General features: G+C 43.5%; 1 protein-coding gene across 7 annotated transcripts in view; it reads right to left on the reverse strand.

Moving 5' to 3' along the window:
* Positions 1-25,788, reverse strand: part of PSD3 (pleckstrin and Sec7 domain containing 3) — a 598,663-nt gene that overhangs the window by 60,932 nt on the left and 511,943 nt on the right. For all 7 annotated transcript variants that reach the window (XM_074353657.1, XM_074353661.1, XM_074353659.1 and 4 more), the window contains 2 exons: positions 5,087-5,244; positions 2,439-2,583 (listed from right to left, as the gene is read on the reverse strand). In XM_074353657.1, the coding sequence (XP_074209758.1) occupies positions 2,439-2,583; positions 5,087-5,244 (303 nt within the window). The remainder of the gene's footprint in view (positions 1-2,438; positions 2,584-5,086; positions 5,245-25,788) is intronic.

A 25,788-nucleotide genomic window follows, 5' to 3' on the forward strand; every position in this document is an offset into this window, starting at 1 on the left:
TCCAATCATCAGCGAGAAAAGGCCTTCCTTTTCTCTTAGAATATTTACCATCCTTGTAAGTTAAAGCCATTCTGCCTTGTACAGCGAGCAGGGCTGGGCCTTCCCATTCTTAACAGCTTTCTTGGTACTCTATGAACTACACAGGATTGGTTTCGTGGGGAGCGTCCAATTCACGTTAACAATAATTATGAATTTACAAAAACAGAAGCATGTCTCCTGAAACCATGTGTCCTCTCTTCTCAGCACAAGTCTGTTTCTACGAACTTATGGCAGGACTTGCACACGTTCCCTCCTCCACGTCCTCACTGCCTTCCATCCCCTTCGAGGACCAAGCACGGCCAGCGTGGCAGCTCCACCCATCCGGGAAGCTGCTCTCACCAGAGGACCTGGCGACCTCTGCCACCTCATGGGAGATCGTTTTTGTCCATCTGTGTCTGACCTTTCTCCCCTTGTCTTGGCACAACACTCTCCCTGTTTTTCCCTAAGTTGAAAACTTAGTTTCTCAAGTGTCTGTTCTGCTTGCCTTCTAAGCACTCACTGCAATACCTGGAGGCAGAAAGAGGAAAAGGACCCTGGGAGATGCAACAGGGGGGAAACCAGGAGACGATGACGTCCCCAGAGCCAAGTCAGACACCACAGCCGCAGTGCCCGAGTCTGGCGACAGCCCTTGGTCCTCCCCTCTGAGGGGCCACCGAGGACCATCAAGCCCTCCCGAACACCCCACTCTCCCCGCCTCTCCTCCAGCTAAGCTGAGTCTCCTCTGCGTTACTGAAAGAGACCTTCTGCTTCTAGTACTTTCTTCCCCTGATAACTTTCTTCCTCTTATAATGAGTATAATTTTTAAAGCACAGATTTGATCACACTGATTTCCTGCTGAAACTGTGACCCTAAGGAAGGTGGGGAACCAGTGAACCACCCAAAATCCTACACATGACGAACAAGACCTTCCAGCACTCAGCCTCTGCTTCCCTCCACGGAGGAACATTTCTTGCCTTTTCTCAACACCCTGCACTCAAGTCATGTCTGATAACTTCTGTGTGGTTCCTGCATCCTGGTGTTCTCTCCTCTGGGTCTCTCTGACCCTCTGCTGGATCATTCTCTTTCCACACCACACCCAGCCGCTGCTCATCCTGTAAGCTTCGTGTTAGCTGTCACACTTCCTTCCCTCCCCTCCAAGCCCAGGCTGGGGACCCCTTTCCTGTACCCCCACAGCACTCTGGACTTCCCTTCCCATACCGTTCATCAACTCTGCTGTGATCACTTGCTTGTCTGTATTTGCCAGCGCAGTCCCAGAGGCCGCCTGGGTTTCATTTACCTTTCTATTCCCAGAGCCAAAAATAGACTCTGAGGTCTAACAGGCACATGAGACAGACTTATTAACAAATGTATCATTGATAATTGATATCTGATGTGTAGAAAGAGCTAGTTAATATCAAGACCTGGTTGATCAGAGTCAGATGAAACCACTTCTATCATTGAACCAATGAGAAATTCACAAGGACATCACAGTGGCTTCCAAAGTCCTTCACCAGTCAGTGGCAGCAGTGGCACTGAGGACAGGTTTAAAGTTGGCACACGTGGGTGGTAGGCAATGTCCTCAGAACAGAGTTCTAAGTAGGAAAGGGACATGATACAATGTGATCCTCAGAGAGACCGATCTGACAGCAGGAGGGCAGCTCCTGTGAGCACGTCTGGCACAGAGCTCTGGTGTGCTTGGTCTTTATCAGCTGGAAAACCACCTGGGCCCACTTAGGTCCTCCTGGAGGGGCCTGGAAGACTCTGCCCCATTGGACTATGAATAGCAGATCCCTGGGAATAGTTTTATAAGCCAGCATCAAACACGGACTGGAATACGGGAAAAGCTCAATACAATGAAAAATTAAATGATGAATGAATAAAAAGCTCCTTCCTAAGCCCGGATGCCTAACACTAGCTAGTCACTTAAAAAAAATATGTGAAACACTATAAAAAAAAAATTTTCTTCTGTATAGCACAGGGAACTATATTCAATATGACCTTAAATGAAAAAGAATATGAAAACGAATATATGTATATTATATGCATGACTGGGACATGATGTTGTACACCAGAAATTGACACATTGTAACTGACTATACCTCAATTTAAAAAAAATGAGTTGTTAGTAAAAACAGAAACAAAACAACAAAAAGAAAAAACAAGGCTGGTGTGACTAATTGAGTAGCAAACTAATATAAATTTTAGAAACGGATTCAAAGCATGTGTCCGACCGACCTTGACTGAACCGTGTCACTTCCCACGTGAAGCGCAAAGCCCAGCACCCTGCATTTACCCACTTACACAACACTGCCCTTCCGCGGCCCCCACCAAATATGGAGGGTTACTCAAATACAAATTATTAAGAAGATTAGTTCACGAAGTGTTTTTTCCGAGACCAAAGCACAATCAAAATGCCTTACCTGAGACAACTTTGTTGTGGTGGCGGGCAAGAGAGGGCGGCTAAACTTCTTCTGAGACCCAATGGCTGCTGGAAATGGCGGTGCCGAAAACACAGCCGCCACACAATTAATTTTGTTTATCCACCCTTGCATTTCCTCTGGGCTCCTATGAGAAACAAATACATTTATGTCAGAATATTTTCATATCTAAGTGCATCACATCTTGCCCATTTTCTCATTACTGACTTAAAATGGCATAAGAAGTCCATTATTCTTCTTGGTATAAATAATCCCTGACAACATTTCATTGGAGATTAACATTCTCAACAGTGATCATAACGGTAGTGGAAGGCCCCGGAACCTCTGAGCATCTCAGTGTGAGGCTGAGATTATGCCTCAAGGACAGAGCAGGAACAAAGCAAAATCACTTCACAATAAATATTCATTAGCCTCCTTACTTTTTATTTGATACCAGGTGAGGTCAAAAACTAACTAAAAAATTTGCTGTACACCAGACATTGATGTAACATTGTAAACTGACTTATACTTAAATTAAAAAAATATATATATATACACACACACACAAAAAGCTAACTCACCTCTTCCAGTCATATATTTTGATTTTAAAATGCATCTGAGGGATAAATTGATAGAGGGATGTAAAGGGTATATATACCCACTTTGGAAAGTAGTTTTGACAGTTTCTTAAATAGTTAACTATAAATTTATCATACAACCCAGCAACACTACTCCTGGGTATACACCCAAGGGAAGTAAAAACATACAGGAACTAAGAGGTTTGTACGTGAATGTCCACAGTGGCGTTATTTATAAGAGGCAAAAAGGAGAAACACTCTACAAGTCCATCGACTAGTGACCGCACACCGCCCAGCAGCGCTGAGACCGGCAACAGCACTGTGACCCGGAAATGTCCTGCCGAGTGAAAGAAGCCAGACGCAAGAGCCCACGTATTCCATGACTGCCTCACACGGGAAGTCCAGAAAAGGAACCACTAGAGACAAAGAGGGAGGAGTGGTGTCGGGCTGGGGTGGGCGTGGGCACAGGGGATGGCTCTCGGTGGGGCGATGGAAGCATTCCAAAATGTACACTTACGACGGGTGAGAGTAAAGCTACGTCCTCAGTATACCTCAACGGGACACTAGGGTTCCACCCGGGAGGACGTGGAAGTCACTTGGTGTCAGTATCACACTTTTATATGTCACGTTCAGAGCCCAGCACCGACAGCATGTAACAGTAAGAGGTATTTGTGAATTCATAAATGAATGGAAGAAAACGGCCTGAGCCAGGAAATACACCCACTATGTATATAACAGATTAAAAAGATGTCAGCCAATCTAAAAATCATTGCCTTTAGCGAGAATAACCGTGCTAACCTGACACGACGTCACGTGTCAGCACCTCACCACGCCCCCCCCGGGCCTCTCTGACCCACGAGTCTCTCCAATCTGTTATTTCAATTGACACATTGCTGCATCAATTCTCTCTGAAGTAATTAGATCTCCTTGGTTATCATATTTGGTATTTAAGATATTAAAAAAAATAATGCTGGGGGCTAGAATACTATGAAGGCCTTTTATGAGTAATGGCTGTAATTATGCATCTGGCTGTGGTTCCCTGGTTCCCTGGGGTGTTAAGCTGTCTTGCTCCCACGCTGGAGAAATCCTGTGTGGACTTCCTCACAACTTCCTCCTCAGCTGATGTCAGCAGCACCTTTGCGAGCTCAGCGTCCACAAACCAGCGGACTCCCTGTTCTTTCCTTCTCTGATCTTTCATCGTTCAGATCCACGAGCATGCAGGAACCTGTATTCACTATCTTGATGTCACATTTAATGCTAGCGCCAAATGCAGTCAGTTGGCGGTGTTGCGCTGCAAGGACTCCGAGGTCAGGCTCGGGCTGTAAAAGACCTGCCAGGAATAATTAGCACTGCCTGCCATGGACGCTGCTGTGAGTGCTGTTAAAATTCCTGCTCCTAGAGGCTCAGGGCTAAAAATCCAACGTTTCTCACATCACAAATCCAGAACTGTCCACGTGGAGTGTTCCACTTTTGCTCTGAAGACTGTTACCCCCTTTAAACTGGCAAACCATCCCCTTTCCTTGTCACAATGTGATTTTATCTTTTCCTTCTAGTTTAATCACTAACTCTTACAGCTCAGAAGGAGAGAGGAGAGAGAAATCAAAGGAAAATCTGCACTTGCTGAATACTTTCTATGGGCCGGGCACTGTGTGAGGCGCAAGAACCCTGTGAAATGAAACATTTATTATCTATACTAGTGACAAGCTGGGCATCAGAGAGGTTACGTTACACGTTAGGACAAAGAATTTGAAAATGGTCGTTTGGATCTAGCTCTATTTTACTCATTGTGTGATGGAACCTTGAATTTCAGTCATGAGGCTGTCATGCTGTAGAGATGGTAAGGGGCTGACAGAGTCACAGGGCTGCTTTGCAGCAAACAAAGAACTTGAACCCAGGGTTCTGTTTCTTATCTACTTTCCTTAGGCAGTTGTCTCTCTAATGCAACCAGCTAACGACTCTGACTCCAACTCCCACTCCCAAAGTTTCCCCTGCAGATCCCGACTCAGTTTCTCGGGATAAGAAAGTGCTATGCAAACTGAAAAAAGCAAAGCAAACCAAACCGATGAAACGTACTGGGCTTGGAAAAGCAAGACCCTCCAGTCGGCAGTTTTAAGCTTGAGCACGTTGGGCTTCTTCTCGTAGTCCGTGGCCTGGGATGCGAGCGCGTGGTGCACACTGACGGCGTTTTTCAAGTCTTCTTCTGACAGGGCCTTCTCTGGTTTATATTCGTCCTGCAGACGGGCACAAAGCAAACAAACATATGTTCAGCCTTCACCTTCTCTTTTTAAAACCTAAAACCGCAAGAAAAATTTTAGAAAACCCACAAAGGTGCATGAAAAAAGCAAAATGAATGGTAAAGAGTAAAGACAACTCTTTGCTACTTCATAAATGTTGTAGTGTAATGGGAGAACAGATCTGACTCCGTATTAGATCTGTTCGTTTGGTTTTAACCGTGTGCCCTGTTTTCCAGGCTCCAGTCGGGCCAGCTCTGCACCTTTTGGGAAACAAAGTTGCCTTTAGCCTGAAATAGACAGGAGAGCCTGTTCTCCCGGTGCTGACCTTTACGGATGTCAGCACTTCTGCACTCACGCAGAGAGGGCAAGTTGCAAAATAGAGAAAAACTTTGTTTTGTTGGAGGTTTATAGGGACACCAGGCCCTGACCCCCATGGACAGCTGCAAGAACAAAGAATGCCTGCAGCAAGGAGTTTGCAACAATGAACCACACCCCTACCCCTGTTCTTTTGTATAAAAGGAGCCTGGATTCTGACTGGAGCAGGATGGTTCTCCAAGACATTAATCTGCCATCCTCTCCGTCTGCCGACTTTCTGAATAAAGTCACTATTCTTTGCCCCAGCACCTTGTCTCCCTATTTATTGGCCTGTTGTGCGGTGAGCAGAACGGGTTTGGACTCAGTAACTGTAGGACATCATGTTGAGTGAAAAGCATGCTCAGAATGAGAAAATACAAATTTACCAAAAAGGCACTTTAAAAAAGCTGATGTATAATAATTAATGTAAACAGCTAAAGAAGGTCAAAGACAAAATATCTTATCACACATGTTTTATAGTGACTGGAAGTGCAGCTAGGCCTAAGAGACTGGGCTTCTGGAGTAAAAGCTTCCTGACATGCATCCATTGGCGGAATGACACTGATGGTGAGAACCATGCCACTGTGCCTTCTGCTCTCCAGACCCTGCATTTTCCTGCTACTTTTTTTTTCCACCAAGGCTAATAACACTAAAAGAAAAACGAACAGTAAAATAACATGATTTCTCCAGCTGTTCTCTGAAAGGAAAAAGGAAATTCAGTTTACTATTAAGTCAGGAGAAAGCTGAGCTCTATTATCATAAATTGAAAGCTGGGTAAAACTGCATAAGAAAAAGGCTATTACGGAGAGATGCAACGTTATCTTGGGGCATTATCCATACGCAGTTCACAGAATTTACAAAGGATCTTTTGTATGGCTTCCCTCCAAACATAACAAAAAAAACCCAACTAGCAGAATAATGAGAATTTAATACAAATTTGATTCTATTATTATCCCTGGGTCCAGACTAATTAAAAAGGCCTGAAACCAACATAAATGTGTTACAGGAGATGTTTTCTAGTGTTTAACGTTCTCTCTCCCCACTTCCTACGTTTTACCAGACATGACGCTGAATAAACTTGCTCTTCTGTAGAGAACACAGACACCCTCCCCCAACTCACCTTCTAATTAGTAGTAAAGGCCCTAAAAGAAGACACTGACACTTTCTATCCTATTACTACGGTCTGGTTTTATAAATTTTCAAAAAAAATACTTCTCCATTCCCTCCTCCCCACTTCCCCGCAGCCCCTCCACAAACCAAGCTATGCAGATGTACTGTGGCCATCGATTCAAAGTGAGTCAGAAATAAACAAACAGCAGCTGCTGGTCCTTAACGATCACTGTCAGCAACAGTGCTGAGACACAAAGGTAGGGAAGACCTAAGGTACGCGGTAAAAACCAATAATAGCAATACAAAAATTATGCAAAAATTTATAACATTCAATAATAAAATTACTACTTTCAGATTTGCTACAAGCCTATCCTATTAAGCCTCAGAGGTTAAGAACTGCCATTGATGAGAGTGATTTTCCAGAAAAGTGTGATGAATAAAGAAGAATTGTTAAGAATCTTAAGATAAATACAGTAATTTACAGTTAACTGTTCTACAATTCCCATTAATGCGTAAAACTATAATCAAGTTATATTTTGGGGTCTTGTCTTTTCTAAATGAGGTTTTTCTCAGTGATTTAGCATTCCAGAAATTCACAAATCCCTGTCCCAGGAAATTGTTATCAGAGTAGGAGTATCAGCCAGAGGTAGCTTGACTGCAAAATCCCTTCCAGCCTTACAATTATGCTCGAACAGAGCCCGAACAGCTGACCATCCGCTCAGTTTAACCACTTAGTCCCCGACAGGAATCGGAGGTACATGACTCATGGGGAGCAGGGATAAATCACCAGGACTAAAAGTATCTTCAGAAATTTTATACGCTTCCTCCGTTTCCATACACACTGATATTTGACTTTGCACAGAGATCAGCCTAGAAATTTACAGGCACTGCTTTTTGATACTCTGGTCCATAATTTGGGCTTTTACCTTAATTCCTTCTCATTCGTTTCCTTTGGTTAATTTTTTGTTGTTTGATTTTTAAATTATTACTTTTAACTTTTTCATATTTCTTCTTTAATTAAGGAAGAATTTGAGGCTATATTTCCTCAGTACAGATTATACACACTTTGAGAATAAAGAGTATTTTTCATTGTTTTCTAGGTGATGTGTAGTTTTTTTAAAAAATCTTTTTTAACCTTAATCATGTCAAAGAATATGTTTCTCAAATTTAAAGTACCTAAAATTTTAGTTATCACTTATAAGTTTCTAACGTTATTGGCTTGTGACCAGAGAATATGATTTGTAAAATCGATTTTATTTCCTTAAAGTTTTATAAGGTTAATTTCTTAAGGTTTTCCAATTACTTGTTTGACTTTTATGCTTGTTCCATGGATATTAAAAAAAGTTGTCCTCTGAGGGAAGGAGTGTGTGTTTATATTCAAGTTTATTGGTTCAATTCCTCTATGTCCTTACAGTATTTTTTCTACAATGTTCTGGGTGCTATTTATTTAATATGCTCTTCATATATCTGGGTTAGTGCTTAGTTACATAGGCTAGAAACTTAAAAGGCTCTCTTCTTTCCGCCAAATGCACTAATTCTCGAGATCAGCAAGACTTTTAAAATAGTTTCACTTCCCTCCCTACACTCCCTGTTAATCCTAAATTTTACTGAAACAGTTTAGTAAGTTTTGTTCTGCAATCTTATTAAAGGTATCTTGTGCTGTGTATTTTCTATTTCAAGAAATCTTACTTTGCACTTATATGACCCATTCCCTGAATCTCTCCTCATTCTTTTAGATTTAACTGTGTCCATGTTTCACTGTTCACTGACTTTCTGTCTTTTCTCTATCTTCCTCATCCCTTTGTGATGTTCTCTTCTTTTGAGTATTTTCCTCAAGGTGGGTGATGGACTCCAGGTCTTGTTTTCGAGTATCTCCCGTTTTTGTTGACAGGCAGAGACCTGGGGCTGGAACTTCCAGCTGCGGTCCTTTGGCTGCCAGTCTTCTGCAGATGCTGTTCTGTCTTCTAGTGTCCAGTTTTACAGAAGCCCAACGCCAGTCTGATTCTTCTTTCCTTTTCCTGTATTTTCTGTTAGGAATCTCACAGGGGTTTCTCTTTATCCTTAGAATTCCAGAATTTCTGCTAGGCCATGCCCTAATAGTCTCATCCATCTGGTCTGGAACTAAAAAAGTGGCACCCTAACTGTCCCTTGTACGACCACTCACTTGTACTGCTAACTGCTCGCGGGGACAACCACCCCAGCTGTGCAGGCGTGTGCCGCCCAGACTTACGGTCTCCAGCTCCGGCTGCTTTTACATGTCCACAATAATTATCTCTGTGCCATTCCGCCAAATGCCCACAGTCGTCTTCAACTCTCCTCTCCCAGGACAACTGTGGTTACAAGCGCAGGTGCCTGGAGTTAGAACCATCTCAGTCCAAATGCCTAGTTCTGACACTCACTATTTCCATGACCTTAGGCAGGTTAATTAAAACTCATTAAGCTTATTTTCTTTGACTGAGAAGTAATAATACCTTCCACGTTATCCAACTGTAGGATAAAATTAAATGAAATACTGTTCTTTAAACTCTTAATAATGTTCAAAGCACACAGTAAGCATGTATATGCTAGCTGGTATACTTGATAACAATAATTTTTAACAGCATATAGCTTGAACTTGTATTTTACAAGGTCAAACTTGTAAATATCAAGCTCTTTGCTTCTCTATCTTATAAACACTTATATTTTGTGACCACCTTTATCTGCTTTCCTCCCAAAACAGAGGAATCCTACTCAAGGCAAATCCTGTACTCCAGGTCCACCTCCACCAGCCTTTCCCAGGATCTTACTTCACTGGTTATCTTTCTCCTATATTTGAAATCATTCTTTGTCTACTGGCTTCTCCCCCACAGCCTATAAATATCCTCAGGCTCTCTTATCTTTGTAAGATACAGTCCTTCCTGAACATTGTGTTCTCCTCCAGCTTTCACCTCTCTCCCTTCCTTTATACATAATGGGTTCATAGTCCACACTAACTGTTTTTATACATTAACTTCCAGTGTACCTTTATCCCAGTGGAACCCGGAGTCCATTGCTTCACTGACCATTGACCAGCAATGACCTCCTAATTGCAAATCTAATAAATCCTTTTCAGTTCTCTTCTCATAGTACCCAGGAAGCAAAGGATATTCTTGAAATTCTTCCTTGGCCACTCGTGACAGTTCTCTCCTGGTCTCTCTCCTCCGTCTCTGACCATCACTCTGTTATCGCCCCGTTAGCCTGCCATCATATGTCACTTCTGCCACTGGCCTTCATCCTTTCTCACCCCATAAGGGCCCCTGGGACAATTACAACCACCGCTGAGCCTTTAACAAAACATTGGTTGGGGCCACTGAAAATCCACGTATAACTTACTGTCCGCCCTCCATCCATGAAGCGCCTCCATGTCGTCTGTTTCTCTGTGTCCACGGGGCGGCACCCACAGACTCAGCCTGCTGTTAGTCACGTGGTCCTGTGGTACCCACTATGAAAACCCCACTCACGCGTGAGCCTGCGCAGTTCAAACTTGTGTGGCTCAGGGATCAACTCTATTCTCAGCAGTTAAAAGTCCCACCTGTATCATGATGTCTAACAGACTGCTACAGATGAGTAAGAAACCCAAGACCCGTCGGCAGCAATTAATCCTGGATGGCCTAGATCTTTGCACCTGGAACAACTATACGTATGCTTGAAATGTATCCTCTGCTGGTATTTTCCTTTAAAACCTAGCTTAAAGGATGACGTTCTTAGATGGCTCTAAAAGTGCAATGACATTTAAAAGGCGACATTTATTACAGTCCTTAGTAAAAGCGAACAATACTTATCAGCTTGGGAGAATTGCACCACGGTTTCTGAAGAGGACTCTTTTCTAAGGCAGTTAACTAAATTCTAAGCTACCTAACAGCGGAAGGAAAAGACTGAGGACAGAAATGGAAGACAAGATCTATTTCAATAGGATGAAACCAAAGTCTATGAATTTTAAGTCTAACAGGGGCTTCCACTCTTTTAGTTGTAATAAATATCATTTATTAAGTAATTGACATTAAGTAATATTTTATCATGGAAAAAAAGGCAAAATACAAACAAAATATGTTTGGCATTCTGAATTCCTACTAGAAAATTTAGCTCCAAGTCCATAAAAGAAATGAGCCAAACCCAGGGCAGGTTGGAAAAATTAGGGTTGACAAAGGAATAAAAAGAAATGATTTTATCCTACGGGGGTTCACTCTGACATCTTTATTTTCCACTACTTAAAGCTGAAGATGGTGTTTAAATGACGGTATTGGGAAGGAAGAAATAAGGGATAAATTATCATAATCAAACCATTTCAAAGCTAAGACTCTTGGCTGTGCAAAATAAATGAGAAGTGAGGGCAAGAAAAATTCAATCAAGAAATTTTCTGTCAGAAAAGAAAATGCTCTATGACACCTAATTACTAGCTATTTTCTCAAACAAATGAAGGGTGAAAATGATGCCTAAAAACATGTTACTCTCCTGTGTTCACTGCAATCTCCATCTTTTTATGTACGATGATTCATTAGAGCACTCCGCCACCCTCATAAGCACCAGGAATGTGATTTCACAGCGCTATTTATTTTAAATTCATTTAAAGCACGAAATGAAAAGCTTTCTTCTTTTTTTCTTAAGAAGCTTGTTAATTAAATGTCTTGTGAAGTTGGATCACAACACACTAACAGAGAGATCATCTACACATGTACCGATTATTGGCTGGCATCAAGTCTGACAGTCTGTACCCTCAGGTGAATATAATGTTCAATTTGGAAAGTGACCAGATCTCAACTGAAATTCATCAACACCAGTTAAGACATGTTCATATTCCAGTTTTTACAGTAGTATTTACTTTATGCCTTAATAAATAGGTAAAACTGCTATACCTTATTAAAATAAATTAAAACAAAGTTGAAATGGTCTTGGTTCCCACTGAGAGAAAATAAAGCTGGGAGAATGAGGACATTCTTGTGAAGCTATGAGGATACTAGCAAAAATGTCGGTTTAATTACTGGATCCTAAAGTAAACTGGGTCCTAAATTGTCTATTAACTCTGGATTTAAAAAAAGCCAATAAAAGCATTTTTCATAATTGGATGACTATCTTTTTTAAAAATTCTGAGTATTTCTGGTTAGATCCCTTTCAGGTTCATTTTTCTTTTACCAGGGAGCTAGAAAATGCTGTTTCCCAAAATCTGGGAGCAAGGAGTAACAGCAAATCACATGAAGGCATGTTTTTGCCCATCACTCAAATAATTGTGTGTTTGAAAATAACTTATTCACAGAATATTAAAGCTGAAAGGAGGCTAGAGGATAATTTCATCTGATTTTATCATGTTAGAGGAGCCATTTTAGAGTCAGAAAATTGTGTCCTTTGTTACTATAAGGAGAATTCAGAAAGAATAAGCAAGTTAAACACCAAGGATTCAGAGCATTTCTATCAGTTTGTTCGGCTGATGTGGAGATGGTGCCCACGTCCGTGTTCCAGTGACGTGGGCGTGCCAGCCAGTAGCAGGAGGACTTCTGTCCGCCCAGGGAGCCCTCGGCACTCCACGGAGAGAGGGGGCGCCGACAGACAGAGTAGGACTTGAAATGCTTTCTCAGTAATACCTCAGACTTCAGTGAGACCCAGGAAATTCTCTAGGGTAAATCTGGTGACTTAATGATCACACAGTTGAACTGGAAGAGAGTTGGAGCACCCAACTAACAGCAGCCCTCCAGAAAGGACCACAGGATGCTTTGAGTCAGTAGCAGAAGAAACGTAAGAGGTCTTAAAATTTTTCAGCAGAAAAATATCTCAGCACCGTTCCGTACCACTTCCCTCTTTCTAACTAACATGGTGACCAGAGTTGTGATTAGTGGGAGGCTATTTCCTGCTTTCCTCTCAGTTCCAGCTTCACTAACATCCTGCGAAGGGCTGTGCCTGTCACTGTCTGCGACCACGTGAAGTGTCTGCCCATCACCCACCCACCACCCCTCCGTTCAGAGCCCCGGGGACCAAGTTCGTGTCTGATTCATGCTTCCTGCTACAACTTCCACGTGGTCGCTGTGGGTGTAATATTTATCGCAAGGGAGGGAGATGGAGGGAGGCACCCGAGTGCAGACAGGAGAAGAGGTCTGAGCTCTGGACCTACCTCACCCTCAGTACATGGGAGGAAGCCACAAAGCACAGCAGCATCTCTTCACGTGGGGACAAATACTCACAGGAACAACTCGCTTCTGCTTACTAGACCTTCGAATGCGAATTGTGCTTTTAAACAGAAACCTTCAGAGCAGAGCCTATGTGCCAACCTCCAGAGACCAGGTGTGTTTCCAACTGCAATGCCTTTTTATGAATTTATAATTTAAAAAAATTATGACTATGTCCTAAACATCAGAGATAATGGTTACATTCCTCTGCTGGTCGGGATCATTCACCCAGCTGCTGACTAACGAAGCTCTTGTGTGATCATCGTCCTCCGAAGGGAACAGGAGGCTTCAAGACCTAGTTAACTTTTTCTTTCATGCGTTTTCCACTGTTTCTGAGAACGAGAGAGGGTCCATGTGGCCTCTTCAATGTGTGAAAGGGCGCAGAGCCAGCAATTTCACCAAAGAAAATACAAATGCCCTGAGCACGCTGGAAAGCTTTAGCTGTCGGGGACCGGGCTGGGCTCCCCCGGCGCTGGCACCTGGCATTTGACCACCAGCCAGCGAGGCCTGGGTCTTCAGTGCCTCCTCCTGCCTGCCCCAGGCTCACTCTTGTTGCCACCTCTCCCTTTTTTTTTAAATTTGACATACCATAACTTTATTTTATTTTTCCTTTTTTAAATTTATTTTTTACTGAAGTAAAGTTGATGTATTTATATGCTATAGGTGTACAATACAATGATTCACAATTTTTAAAGGTTATATTCCGCTTATAGTTAATTGTAAACTATCGGCTGTGTTCCCTGTGTTGTACACATATCCTCGTAGCTTACTGTACACGTAAGAGTTAGTATCTCTTAATCTCCTATCCCTATATTGTCCCTTCCCCTTCTCCCCACTGGTAACCACTAGGTTGTTCTTTAGATCTGTGAGTCTGTTTCTTTTATATTAACTAGTTTGCTGTATTTTTTAGTTTCCACATATAAGTGATGTCATACAGTATTTGCCTTTCCCCACCTGACTTATTTCACTTAGCATAATACCCTCCAAGTCCATCCATGTTGTTGCAAATGGCAAGATTCTGTTCTTTTTATGGCTAAGTAGTACTCCATTGTGTGTGTCACACCTTGTCCATCCATGTTGCTGCAAATGGCATTATTTTATTCTTTTTTATGGCTCAGTAGTATTCCATTGTATAAATATACCATAACTTCTTTATCCAGTTATCTGTTGATGAACACTTAGTTTGCTTCCGTGTCTTGGCAATTGGAAATAACTGTTGCTGCTATGAACACTGGGGTGCATGTATCTTTTCAAGTTAGTGTTTTTGTTCTTTTGGATATACACCAAAGAGTGGGTAGTTGTATTTTTAGTTTTTTTGAGAAACTTCCATATTGTTTTCCACAGAGGCTGCACCAATTTAGATTCCCACCAACAGTCCATGAGGGTTCTCTTTTCTCCACATCCTCACCAACACTTGTTATTTGTACTCTTTTTTGATGATGGTCATTCTGAAAGGTGTGAGGTGCTATCTCACTGCGGTTTTGATGTACATTTCCCTGATTAGCTATGTTGAGCATCATTTACAAGTAATCCGAGGGAAAAATAGAAGACTTTGCGTCAAGGACAAAGAGTTCCCATGATACTGTGACAGCAAAGTAAATTTTCAGATAAGAGACTGATTTTTCATGTTTGAAAGACATGGTAAAGGCAAATATACTCAGGTCTTGCTTCCTAGATTCTGGAGGTAAAAGACATTAGAATATTCTCTGGAGCCTTGTGTAGAGGACAGGATAATCAGCTAAATCGCTGCCACGACTAACCAGCCCCCCACACCCATCTCTCTTAATCATTCCATCAATCACCTGACAATTTAAGGGTAACATAGCTCAGTTTTGTCACAACCAGTCCTGTAAAGCTTACCAAAAAACACTTGCAAGAAAAAGGCAGAGATGAGCAGGGTCAGACACAAAGCCCGTGACTGAAACCGACAGAGACCTTTGGAAGCTATGTGACAGCTAAGGCTTGTCCGAGCAGGCGGCCAGCTGATGACTCATTCTTAGTTAACAAATGGATACAAAGCTAATATCTGAGTGTCGACAATGGTGGATCACCGTGACCAACAAGAATTTAACCATTTCATCATCGATTCATAGCCATTTCAAAGCTTTAAAGCATATGTAAACTGTTATATTAAAATGATATCAGTCTCCTCTGCCATGAACACTTTGTATTCCAATAATAATAATAATTAATTACCTATAGGGTGTACATTTCTCAAGAATGAGATGCCTGGGCTCAGGGGCACTGCAAAGTACTAGACCCAGACAAGGAAGGGGTGCATTCAGCTGAGAGACAAAACCACTCATCTACTGTAAGGGCCCCGTTGAGTTCTGCCTGAGAGAGTTCTAGAAACTGGAGTCAGTTACCAACTTTACTTCCTTTTCCAGCACTCACCTATAGACTTGGTTTACATCATGTCACTAGCCATTCACTGCATAGGACATGTCTCTCATCCACACTGGAAGTCCAAGCTCTTCTCGGGGGTAGACGCCAAGGTTACTTCCCAGACCTCCCAATGTAACATTTTGTAAACAGTTCTGACGTCACTACTGCAGTTCTCTGTGGATTTCCTTTTTGTTTGAAAGTGAGAGGCAAATGTGACTAAGTAACATGAAATGAGGGGCCAGAGAGGGAGATGAGGTGGTCAGGAGGAAGACTGTGCAAGCTGGAGAAGAACAAGAGCTCGAGATGATCAGAGACTGTCCAGGGGAAAGGAAGAAAGAGTTTACTGGAGAGGGAAATCAACAGAAAAGAAAACAGACTCGGTGGAAATGAGACACTAGGGACCCATTATTTGCAGAAGTCATGGGAAGGGGAGCATCAGACTTGGGCAGAGGAAGAGTGATCACAGTGGTGCCAGAAAGTAGCTGTCTGTACTCTCTGCTCTCCATCTGGCTTCCACGCCCACCACTCTGCAGAAACTGCTTCATCAATAGTTTCCTTGCGGCTGAACGCAATTCCTATCTCACCGAGCCGCTTTACGACCTCGAACACTTCTGCCATCTCTTACGTCTGCAGCACCGCCCTCTCCCTCTGTCTCTCCCCTGGTTTTCCTCCTGGACCCGTCACGCTGCTCAGCCTCCATCACTGTCTGTTCCTCGCAGGGCACATGTGAAGTGTCTCGTGTCCCACTGCTTCCACACTCCGTCTTCTCCTCTACAAATGCCGAGTGACATCGCCTGTCCTCAGGGCTTTTCTGGAGCACCCTGGAGACTCCCTTTTCAGCTCCAGGTCTGAAGATCCGTAATTTCTTGTTGGACACACACACTTATTTCTCCACGGACACTTTAATCCAACACTGCAAACTGAACTCCCCCATCAGACCGTGTTTCCCCCTTCCCGTGACCCCACCATAGTTCAAGCTAATCGAGTCTCCACGTGTTTGACTGAATCTGCCCCTAACCCATTCTTCATCTTATATTCAGACTGATCTTTCTCAAATACAAATCTGAGTGTGCCACATCCCATTAAACCACTTTGGCAGTTCCATGGCTCTCTGAGAAAAACAACTCCTAAAAGTGGTCTTCTAGGCTCTTCAGTCTGCCTTGGGCACCCCCTTATGCTACGCTGTGGGCTCTCACATCTAGGCATCCACACAGGTTCCTCCCTGTCTGCGTCCTCCATACGGCTAACTCCCACTTGTCTTTTAAGTGTGGGTTTAGACATCACTTCCTTCATGCATTCTCCCGTCTTCCCGGCTCTTCCCGAGGCTCAGTTACGCGTCCTTCCAAAGTGTTTCCATAGCAACTTCCCTCTTTGTACCACATTTGCTTCCTGTTGGGGCCTCTGTACCAGAATGGTAGTTTGTTAACCTGAGTTCAGCTGATAAAACATGCTTGGGTTACTTTTAAGTACCATCCTGGGAACCATGAAATGACTGGAGGGTTGACCTTTCCATGATTTTTCCTGGTTTCTGGGAATAATTAGGAAGAGTATCTGAAGGTGAGTCCGGGTTAGAAAATCTCAAAAGGTTAGTTACTCCAATTACAGAAGATGATTAGAGACAAGCCCATATTCCAGTGAGAGTGGCTGGAGTCAGGAGGGCGCGATGAGAGGGAGAGAGGGGGTTGCCCTCAGTCCTGACCTGAGCAGGAGAATAAAGAGAAAGGAAGAAGCTTCTGCACACCGGCTTTCCGTCAGCCAGAAGTCGGCTGAGTCTGGCTGAGGAGGTGAAAGGTGAGAAAAACATCTCCAGAATCAGCTGTTTAAACGTCTGCTAGGTAGAAAAGCCACAGGATAAAGCTTTAGTGTTTATACAAGAGAAGCCTGGGCTTGGTTTCATGCACGTTTCTTACAGGGGCGTCGTAAATGCTCCACCTCACAGTTACTTCCTTATTTGTGTCATGTACACGCGCTGAAAAACAGAGCTCTGAGAAAACGTCCGTTCTCAGTGAGTGACATGTAGAAAGCAGGCCATTTCATACTGGTTTTTATATACTCACGTCAGATCGTGTGTCTGAAAGCACACAGTATATACACTCAGTAAAATCTGATTTCATGAGTTAACTTTTTCCTCCTCTTGAGCTTGAATTTGGAATCACAGAATCTCATTTTGTCCAGACTCTGCAGCCTTCTTGTTATGGTATTTTGGACGATTAATCGTTTCAGTTCCCTGAAACACAGTCCACTCATCTGAAACATGAGGACAGTCAAACTTCCTACTTCCCTGTATAAGGATCCATAGGAATTATGCAAAGCTTTCTGTGTGTTTCCATGTGCTATTTAAAAGTATATTAAAAACTTCATTGGAAAAAAAAATAGTCTAATGGAAAAAATACGAGCATGGCTACTTCCACTCTTTACCACCCCGACGAGCTTAAACAACCTGAGGCTCAGCTTCTTAATTAAAAAAACAACATTTTCCTGTTCAAAAGAATCCTAAAAACGCTATTACACTGACAGACCCGTCTTATTTCTGGCCGGCCGATCGCTAAAGGAAGTTGGCTCAGTAAGTCTGCCAGCCCCTCCCTACATGGGCGACGTGTGGTGCTCTGATCCAGGAGCCATGCCCCATAAGGGGGTGTGGGTGTGTGTGTGTTTGTGTTTTAAGATACACAAACTCTGCTCTTATCTAAATCTCCAGGTGATGGAAGGTGAGACGAGGCACTGACCTGATCAGGGCTAAAACTCTTTTAACTGGAAGCCAAGTAGGTGGAACAAATGTCATATACATGACTAACATCCAGGGAACCGTAGTGTCTTTAACTGGCGTCTATGTCACATGCTAACTCCAGCACACAAGGCCCTCTGTGCAGCCCAGCCCATCACTCCTTGTGCTAGGTCCCACGAGAGCTTCTGGAGGCATCTGACCATCTCTGATCTGAGTGGAGAGAAAAGGTAGAAGGAATCCCTTGTCCCTCAGGAGACCAGCAGGGAAGGACAGGGCCTGCATGTGGATGGCTGAGATGGGCGGCCCAACCCTCAGTCCTGCGGTTACACAGAGGGCTGCTGTGGGACTGTGGAAAGGTAGAAAAGATCTAACTGAGCCAGTGACTTGATTCCTTACACGACCAGCAAGAACAGGAAAGGACCAAAAGGGAAAAACATTCCCTTCTTGTGAGTCATCAGGAGGGGAACCAGTATGTATTATTCACCTATTGTATGTCAGGTGCTTTCTCCATATGTTTAAAAAATTCTTTACATCAGCTATACAAGTGAACCACCTTTCCCCTGTTTTACATTTAAACACACCGAGGTTTGGAGAGGATAATCAGCTGCTGCAAATCAGAGAATTAGTTAAGTGACAGCCTGTGGTTTGACAAGGAGTGTCTTCTTCCAAAGTCCTACCCTTTCAGTATTTTTCCAAGAGACGTATTTTCCTAAGAGGCTCTGAGGATACTGAGCAGAGATCTTCAGCCTAACAAAGCTCTCACTTTAACATCCAAGTGAAGGGGCAAAACCCACAAAGGGACCAGCAAGACCTCCCAGGCAGGGCCATTGCCTTCCTGCTTTTGTGCTTCTGTAAAACAGCTTGCTTCTAGGAAAACGAAACTTACCCCTAAAATTCCATTGGTTCCCAGAAGCTCACTACTGATTGGTCCGTTTCTAACACCTCAGCATATGGCACGAACTTAATAGAAACCTAAAACCCTACGAAATCCTGTGTAAACCAGCAGTCGGGGTCCAGAGCTTGGAGTGTTAACTCCTCTGGGACGGTCGGCGTAATAACTCTGAGTTCTCCAACCCTCCGAGCGTTGGCTTGGTCTCTCGATGGGATTCAGGTTTTGAAACACAAGAGGCTGTTGCTACCGAGTGTGTGTGTGTGTGTCTCTGTGTGTGTGCGTGTGTGTTTGTGTGTGAGCGAGAGAGAATGTGTTCAGAGGGCATGCAACAGAGAGGGTTATAAGCACAGGCAAGGTTATAAACTTTAGAGGCGGGAGATTTTTTATTAAGTCTTTGGTTTCCTATAGGAGTCATTGGACACCTGTGTTTTCGCGGGCTGGGCGGGAGGAGAAGCCAGGGGAGTGGGACTGGGAGGGCCTGGAGCACCGCCCAGCATGAGTCCCATGGTGCCCGTGCTTCCCGCTGGCGACTGTGCTTTGTGGCGTGGGGGTGGGTGGTGGCTCTTACTATCGTTCTTCACTCTTAATGAGGAAATACTTACTAACTGGGTAAAAATCATTAGCCTATTTCATAATTAAGAAGTCTTGATGAAAGGCTTTAAGTAAGTGAAAAGCAATCAGTAACAGAATGAGACCCAAACAGATGGCTGTTCCAGTGGAGGAGGAGCCCTGTGTGCGTGTGGTGCGTATGTGTTCACAGTGAGGGAAGCTGGGCGGGAGTGAGTTGCCGGCCATCACAGTATCGTTAGAAGACTTACTTGATTCCTTTAATCAGGGGAGCAGAGGCCCTGCTTCCTTCTGTCTCAGGCAACACTGTCCCCCTCTTTTAGGAGCTAAGTCTGGCAGCCACTGTGGGGATGGGAGCAGAGGGGTGGTGCCCGTGCATCTGAGAAAGAAAGGGACCCAGGAGGGCACAGGCACTGGGGCCTCTGGGCAGGAATCTTTGATGCTGAGAAACTGACGGGGTAGAAAGGCGTGGAAAGAGAGAACGGCGGCAGACCCTTTAGAACAGTGCTCAGTCCTGTTGCCTTCACATCCCCACACCTGGCGCAACCCCTGCCCAGAGCCTGCGGGTTGAGCAAGCCTCTGCCAAACTGGATCAAACTGGCCTTGGGCTAGGGGACAGCAGTGCCTAACGCAGGCCAGGAGAGGAAGGGGTGACTGCTTTCTCCTCAGCTGTACTTAATCCCAGGTGAAGCCTGGCATTCTAAGGGCACGGAGGCAAGGGCAGCGGGCCACTCCAAGCGCATGCCTACCCAGCAGGTCCCGGGGCCCGGGCTGCCCCGGGCGTGCAGTGCGACGCTGCCTCAATCCTTTGGGGACCTGCTGTCAGAGGGCGCAGCATACAACTCATGCTCAAGGCTGGAAATTCTCTGGGGGAAGAAAACTGCTTTTTGGTAAAGTGGACAGTTTATGAGATTGTGACATCATCTCTTTCATTTTCGTGGTAACTCTACTGTTTGAAACATCACTTTTCATCATGTTTCTACCACTTGCTACCCGCCACCCATCCTGTAACCCAGGTGTAAAAGCTGTCTGCCCTTTTCTGAACGCACCAATTCTCTCAAGTCTGTTACTTTCCCCCTCTGGTTAAGATGCATTTTATTACGTTGCCTGCCCAGCAAATATGCCTGGTCACCCCTCAGGTATCAGTTCAAGGTGTGTGAATTCCCCCGGAGGCATTCTCTGATCTCTGCAGGGATGACGAGGGGCCCGATACACTAAGACTTCTGCCTTCCCTGATTAGCTAATCCCACTGCTTGGTGAAGGTTCACTTTACCTGCTTCTCCTCAGCTTTGTGGGCTCTCTGTGCAAGGGGTTGTATCTGAGTCATTGTTGGAAGCCCAGCATTTAGCGGCGAGCTTGACATGTGATGGACTCTCAGTGGCTATGTGAGCCCAGAACCCCCTCACTTTACAGACCCCAAATCACCCTGCAATCATGTAACGTACCTTCTTGCAGCGCCTGCCATCATGTGCTGGCAGAGCAGGACTCCAGCCAGGTTAAGGGTGAGCCAGCAGTGGGACATTAGGAGCCCTTTGTAGGACACACGCTGCATCAGTTCTGAGCCTCCTACACCCACTATAATTCAGAGGTAATTTAAAAAGGAAGAAGTCTAAATATCCACTACTGCAGTTTCTGGTAGGGAGCTCAGAATCCCACATGCCCGTGAAGCACACAGACAACTCCCTCTCAGCGTTACTGAGCCTGCAGATGCAGGGGCCCATAAGGCCTTCATATTTGTATCGCCTCTCTGTCTTTTTGTGTTTTGAATTTTACAGATCTGGAAGAATTAAAACCCCGGAGTAGATAAATCCATACAAGGACCTGGCTGCTATGGTTACGCTTCCGCTGACTGATGAGCGAGCGAGTCAGTAGGATCTGTGCAAAGTTCTGGCAGTAGATACTGGCTGGTTACTATGTTGAGATTGCAAGCACTTGGCACATCTTTTTCAGCCTCTCCTTTTCCCTTTCTTATCAAGAGCACTGACAGCAGTAACAAGGGAGCACAGACCGGACACAAAACACAGCTGCCCCCGTTCAGGCTTACTTCCAGGCTAAGTAGGTGATCTGCGGCGATGCTTCTGTTCTCACTGACTCAAATGAGATAGCACGCAGCCCTACCTGCACTCTCCTGACAAAGGTATCACTTATCATTTCCTCTGTGTCCTTCTAGTTTTTCAGTTGACAAAAGGAATTTCACCCAACTTTCCCTAAGTGCACACTTGCCACGCTCCAGAGATACCACAGCTGCGCAGGGGCAACCTAATTCTGGAGCTCTGGAGCTCTGAGCCAAACTGATGTTGAAGATTCCGAATGCAGCCTGTCTCATTCTCTACCTGGTTGAGTCAAGCCCAACCTAATCAGCTCATCTGGGGGAGGACAATGAGACAGGAAAGCCGCTGACTCGGAAACAGGATCTCTCTCTGCATCACCTCCGTCAAATGCTGAAATGCAAGAGTGTTTTCCTCTCTTCCCAGGCTCACCCTGGGCTGGAGTGGGTGGAAATCCTGTGGCTGGGTATTCAATGAAATGATTTTGCCAAAGATGGCCATGCCCCTCACAAGAGAGTTTAGAGAAAATGAAAAAGCCAAGAGAATAGGACTTATGCTGGAAACAGCTGTGATACGTGAAATTTAATTTCAAAGGGCTGTTCCCTGCAGAGACAAATCTAGCTGAAAGGATCAGTGTGGGCCCAGCATGCACACATGATGCTCTGTCAGAGGCTAGAGCAGTTGACTATAGATTAGAAGCTGCGTTGGCTCCGGAGGGAAAGAGACAATACAAGAAACCGGGCCACCTGAGAGCACGGATAATCCCCTAACATCAACAACACTCTCCGTTTCTCCAGCTGTTTTGTCCCTCAGAGTGATGTGTGAATTTTAGAAGGATGCCACAGATCACTTTCTTCATAATCTTTGGGTTTCAGCTAACTCCATATCCCTCTCTGCAAAGGTAACTGACCTACTACAAAGAGAGCTTAGGTCCAAGGTGAAGCATCCCGTGCTCTAGTATTCCTTACCTAACCTATTCCAGAAGGAAGAAAACGAAAGGGTTAGATACAGCTCTCAATTGCGACATCTGAAAAACGTGCCAACGAAGAAATAGACCAAAAGAGAATTATAAAAGTGCTCCTTACACAGCTGCTCTGGTAGCTTGTGAAACATTGATACAGGATAGTCAAAGGCCTTTTAAATGTTGATCTGGGTAACTTCCAAGGAAGGGTGATTTTAAGAACAATTCTTTCAATTGTATTATATAGGGCATTATTACAACATTTTGAAATGTTTAAAATAAATCAAATATATTTCTCCACAATACTTATATTTCCATTCCAAAGCACTTTATTATCTCAGTGGGGAAAACGCGGATGCCAGCACACAGGGGCTGCCATCTGAGTCAATGCTGATGATGTGATCTCAAATGTATTTTCTTCCCCAGAGAAACACAAGTGTGGAAGGCAGCTGTAAGAGCTATAGGGGTGTGTAAGGGCATGTGTTTATGGACTGAAAAGAGAAAGTCCAAAATCAATGGGACCTTTAAAAAAAAAATCCAAATAAAAAATTAGTGTGGTGAGGAAAGACTACGGTGAGACAGGCATTGTCATAAACTGCTGTAGGGAAAGTTGGTTCAGCCTTCCCAGAAGCAATTTAGAAATATGTCTCGATAATTTTAAATAGTTCCTACCCTGCCTGGTGATCCATGATACTTCCAGAAATCTATCTTTTCTTTCTTTCAGGAATCTATCTTTAAGATATAGACAGACACATACACAATAGACCCATATTTATAACTGTGAAAAACTAAAGTGAGGGTATGTCTGAAAATGGGAAAATTAAATCACAGTAAGTCTATTTAGTGGAGAATATTGTTAAGCAATGAAAAATGAACACTTTTTAAAACCCTATTAAGAGGCAAAAAATAAAACCACACGACTTATCATTTCACAGTCACCAGATACTAGATTCACCAAAAAACAGGCTCCTGAAAAAATCTTAACTTAAAAATACTTATGATGATAAGTAAAGTAAAAGAAAAAGTAAATCACTGTCCAAGCAAATTAAAAATTTTTTTCCTAGGAGTGACGTGAGCAAGATGGCAGAGTAGAAATTCTCAGATCTCGTTCCTGCACAGAAACGCCAACTTAACGATGATATACGGATCAGTATGTCTTTATAAGAATGACAGAATGCAGGTGAGCAGGGGGCCAAGAACGGCCTCACTGCAACGGGAAGACGGGTAAGAAGAGCAGTTTCACTTTACCTGTGTCAGCCCCTGCCTGAAACTGCCACAGGCAGTGCAGGGAGAGATGCCCTGGCCTTGACCTCTCCCCTCAGGGGACCGTGAAGAGTGGGGCATGCCTCCAACTCTGTGGCTTTTGGATCACTGCCTGAGGAATGGGTTTGTCTTGCCTCACTCAGAGCTCGGAGCCAATCAACATAGACTGGATGCCTGGGGGCCACTGAGACTGAAGGAAAATGGTGGGTGGCTTGCTGCCACCGGCATGGCTTGTCAAGAATGGAAGAAAGGTGCACAGCCTAAAGCTTCTCCCTTGGGAGGGACAAAGAACAGTGAGCTGTGCATCTGGCGTGCTGGCTCAGCAGAGGGCTGCCCAAGGGAAACGGTATCGGTCCTGCCGGACTTGGGGCATTGATGGGGAGCTGGCATGCTCTGGATGCCTGGTTTCCACTCAGAATAAGGGAGCGCTGGGTGTTTTGCTGCTTGCAGTGCCACAGACAGACATCAGAAAGATTAAGAATTATGTATGAACTCTTGAAAACAAAACAAAAAACACATGTAAGCCTCTCTAATTGAGAAACTGCATGCACAGGCCCAGAGTAGTTGTACCCCTCAAAAAAAGGTTTCAGAGCCCCCCAGAATCTCCAACCAAGCAGATGGGTGAGGGTCTTCCCCTGTACAAAGCAGTCTATAATAGCGAGAGGTGGCTATCCGTTCAAATGCACAGATCCCAACACAAAGTCACCAGAAAAAAGAAGAAACAAGTAGATATAGCCCAATGAAAGGCACAACATAAATCTCTAGAAAGTGATCTTAAAGAAAGAGAAGTATATAATTTATCTGACAAAGACTTAAAAAGAACCTTCATGAAGATGCTTCACTGGCTCAAGAAAATGATGTGTGAACAAAATGAGAATATCAACAAAGACAGTGCTAAAAAAGTCTAAAGAAATTTTGAAGGTAAAGAATACAATGACAAACTGAAAAATTCACTAGAATCATCAACAGCAGATTTGAACAAGCAGAAGAAAAAATCTGCACTTGAAGACAAATAATTTGAAATTATGCAGTCAGAAAAACAAAATGAAAAAATAACATAAAAAAGTGAAGAAAGCCGAAGGGGCCATCAGTTGTACAATATATGTACTGCCAGAGTCCCAGAAGAAGGAGAGAGAAAAAAAGGGGGTGAAAGCTTACTGAAAGAAACAATGGCCAAACACTTCTCAAATCTGGGGAAGAAAACGGACATCCAGATCCAAGAAGCCCAATAGTCTCAAATTAAGACACCTCCTAACCCACACAAAGACACATTATAATGAAATCATCAAGGAAAAGACAAAGACAGAATTTTTAAATCAGCAAGAGAAGAGTGACTTGTCATATTCAAGGGATCCCCCTTAAGATTATCATAGGACTTCTCAGCAGAAACCTTGCAGGTTAGAAGAAGGCAGTAGGATGATAGATTCAGAATGCTCAAGAGACAAAAATAATCTGGTAAAACAAGAATACTATACCCAGCAAATTACTCCTTTAAAAATTAAAGAGATAACAGACTCTCCCAGAGAAGTAAAAACTGAGGGAGTTTGTCACTGATAAATCAGTTTTACAAGAAGTATAATGAAAACAAAAGAATTTGAAATGAAAGACAATGAAACAGCAACATTGGAAATATAACAGAAATAAGACAAATATAAATTTCACTGGTAAAGGTAAATATAGAATAATAAAATACTGTATCAGCAGTGTGAAAATTACATTTCACTGTAGTACAAGAGTTCAAAGAGAAAAGTCTCAAGAACAACTAAAAACACAGAATTTGCTATTGGACATAGAATATAAAAAGAAATAAACTCTGTCATCAATAAGTTGTGTGTAAGGAGGGAAAAAGTAAAATATGGAGTTTTTTTTTAATGTGATTAAAATTATTATCAGCTTAGAATGGATGGTTAGAACTGTAACATGTTTTATGTAAGCCTCATGGTGACCACAAGAAAATACCTATAGATGACATACAAAAGAAAATGAGAAAGTGATCAAAATATGTTTTTGCAAAATTATCAATGAAACACAAAGGAGGAGAGCAAAAAAGGAAAAGTGTCAGA

This window comes from Camelus bactrianus, chromosome 26 (genome assembly GCF_048773025.1).
Source record: "Camelus bactrianus isolate YW-2024 breed Bactrian camel chromosome 26, ASM4877302v1, whole genome shotgun sequence".
NCBI classification, from domain to species: Eukaryota; Metazoa; Chordata; class Mammalia; order Artiodactyla; family Camelidae; genus Camelus; species Camelus bactrianus.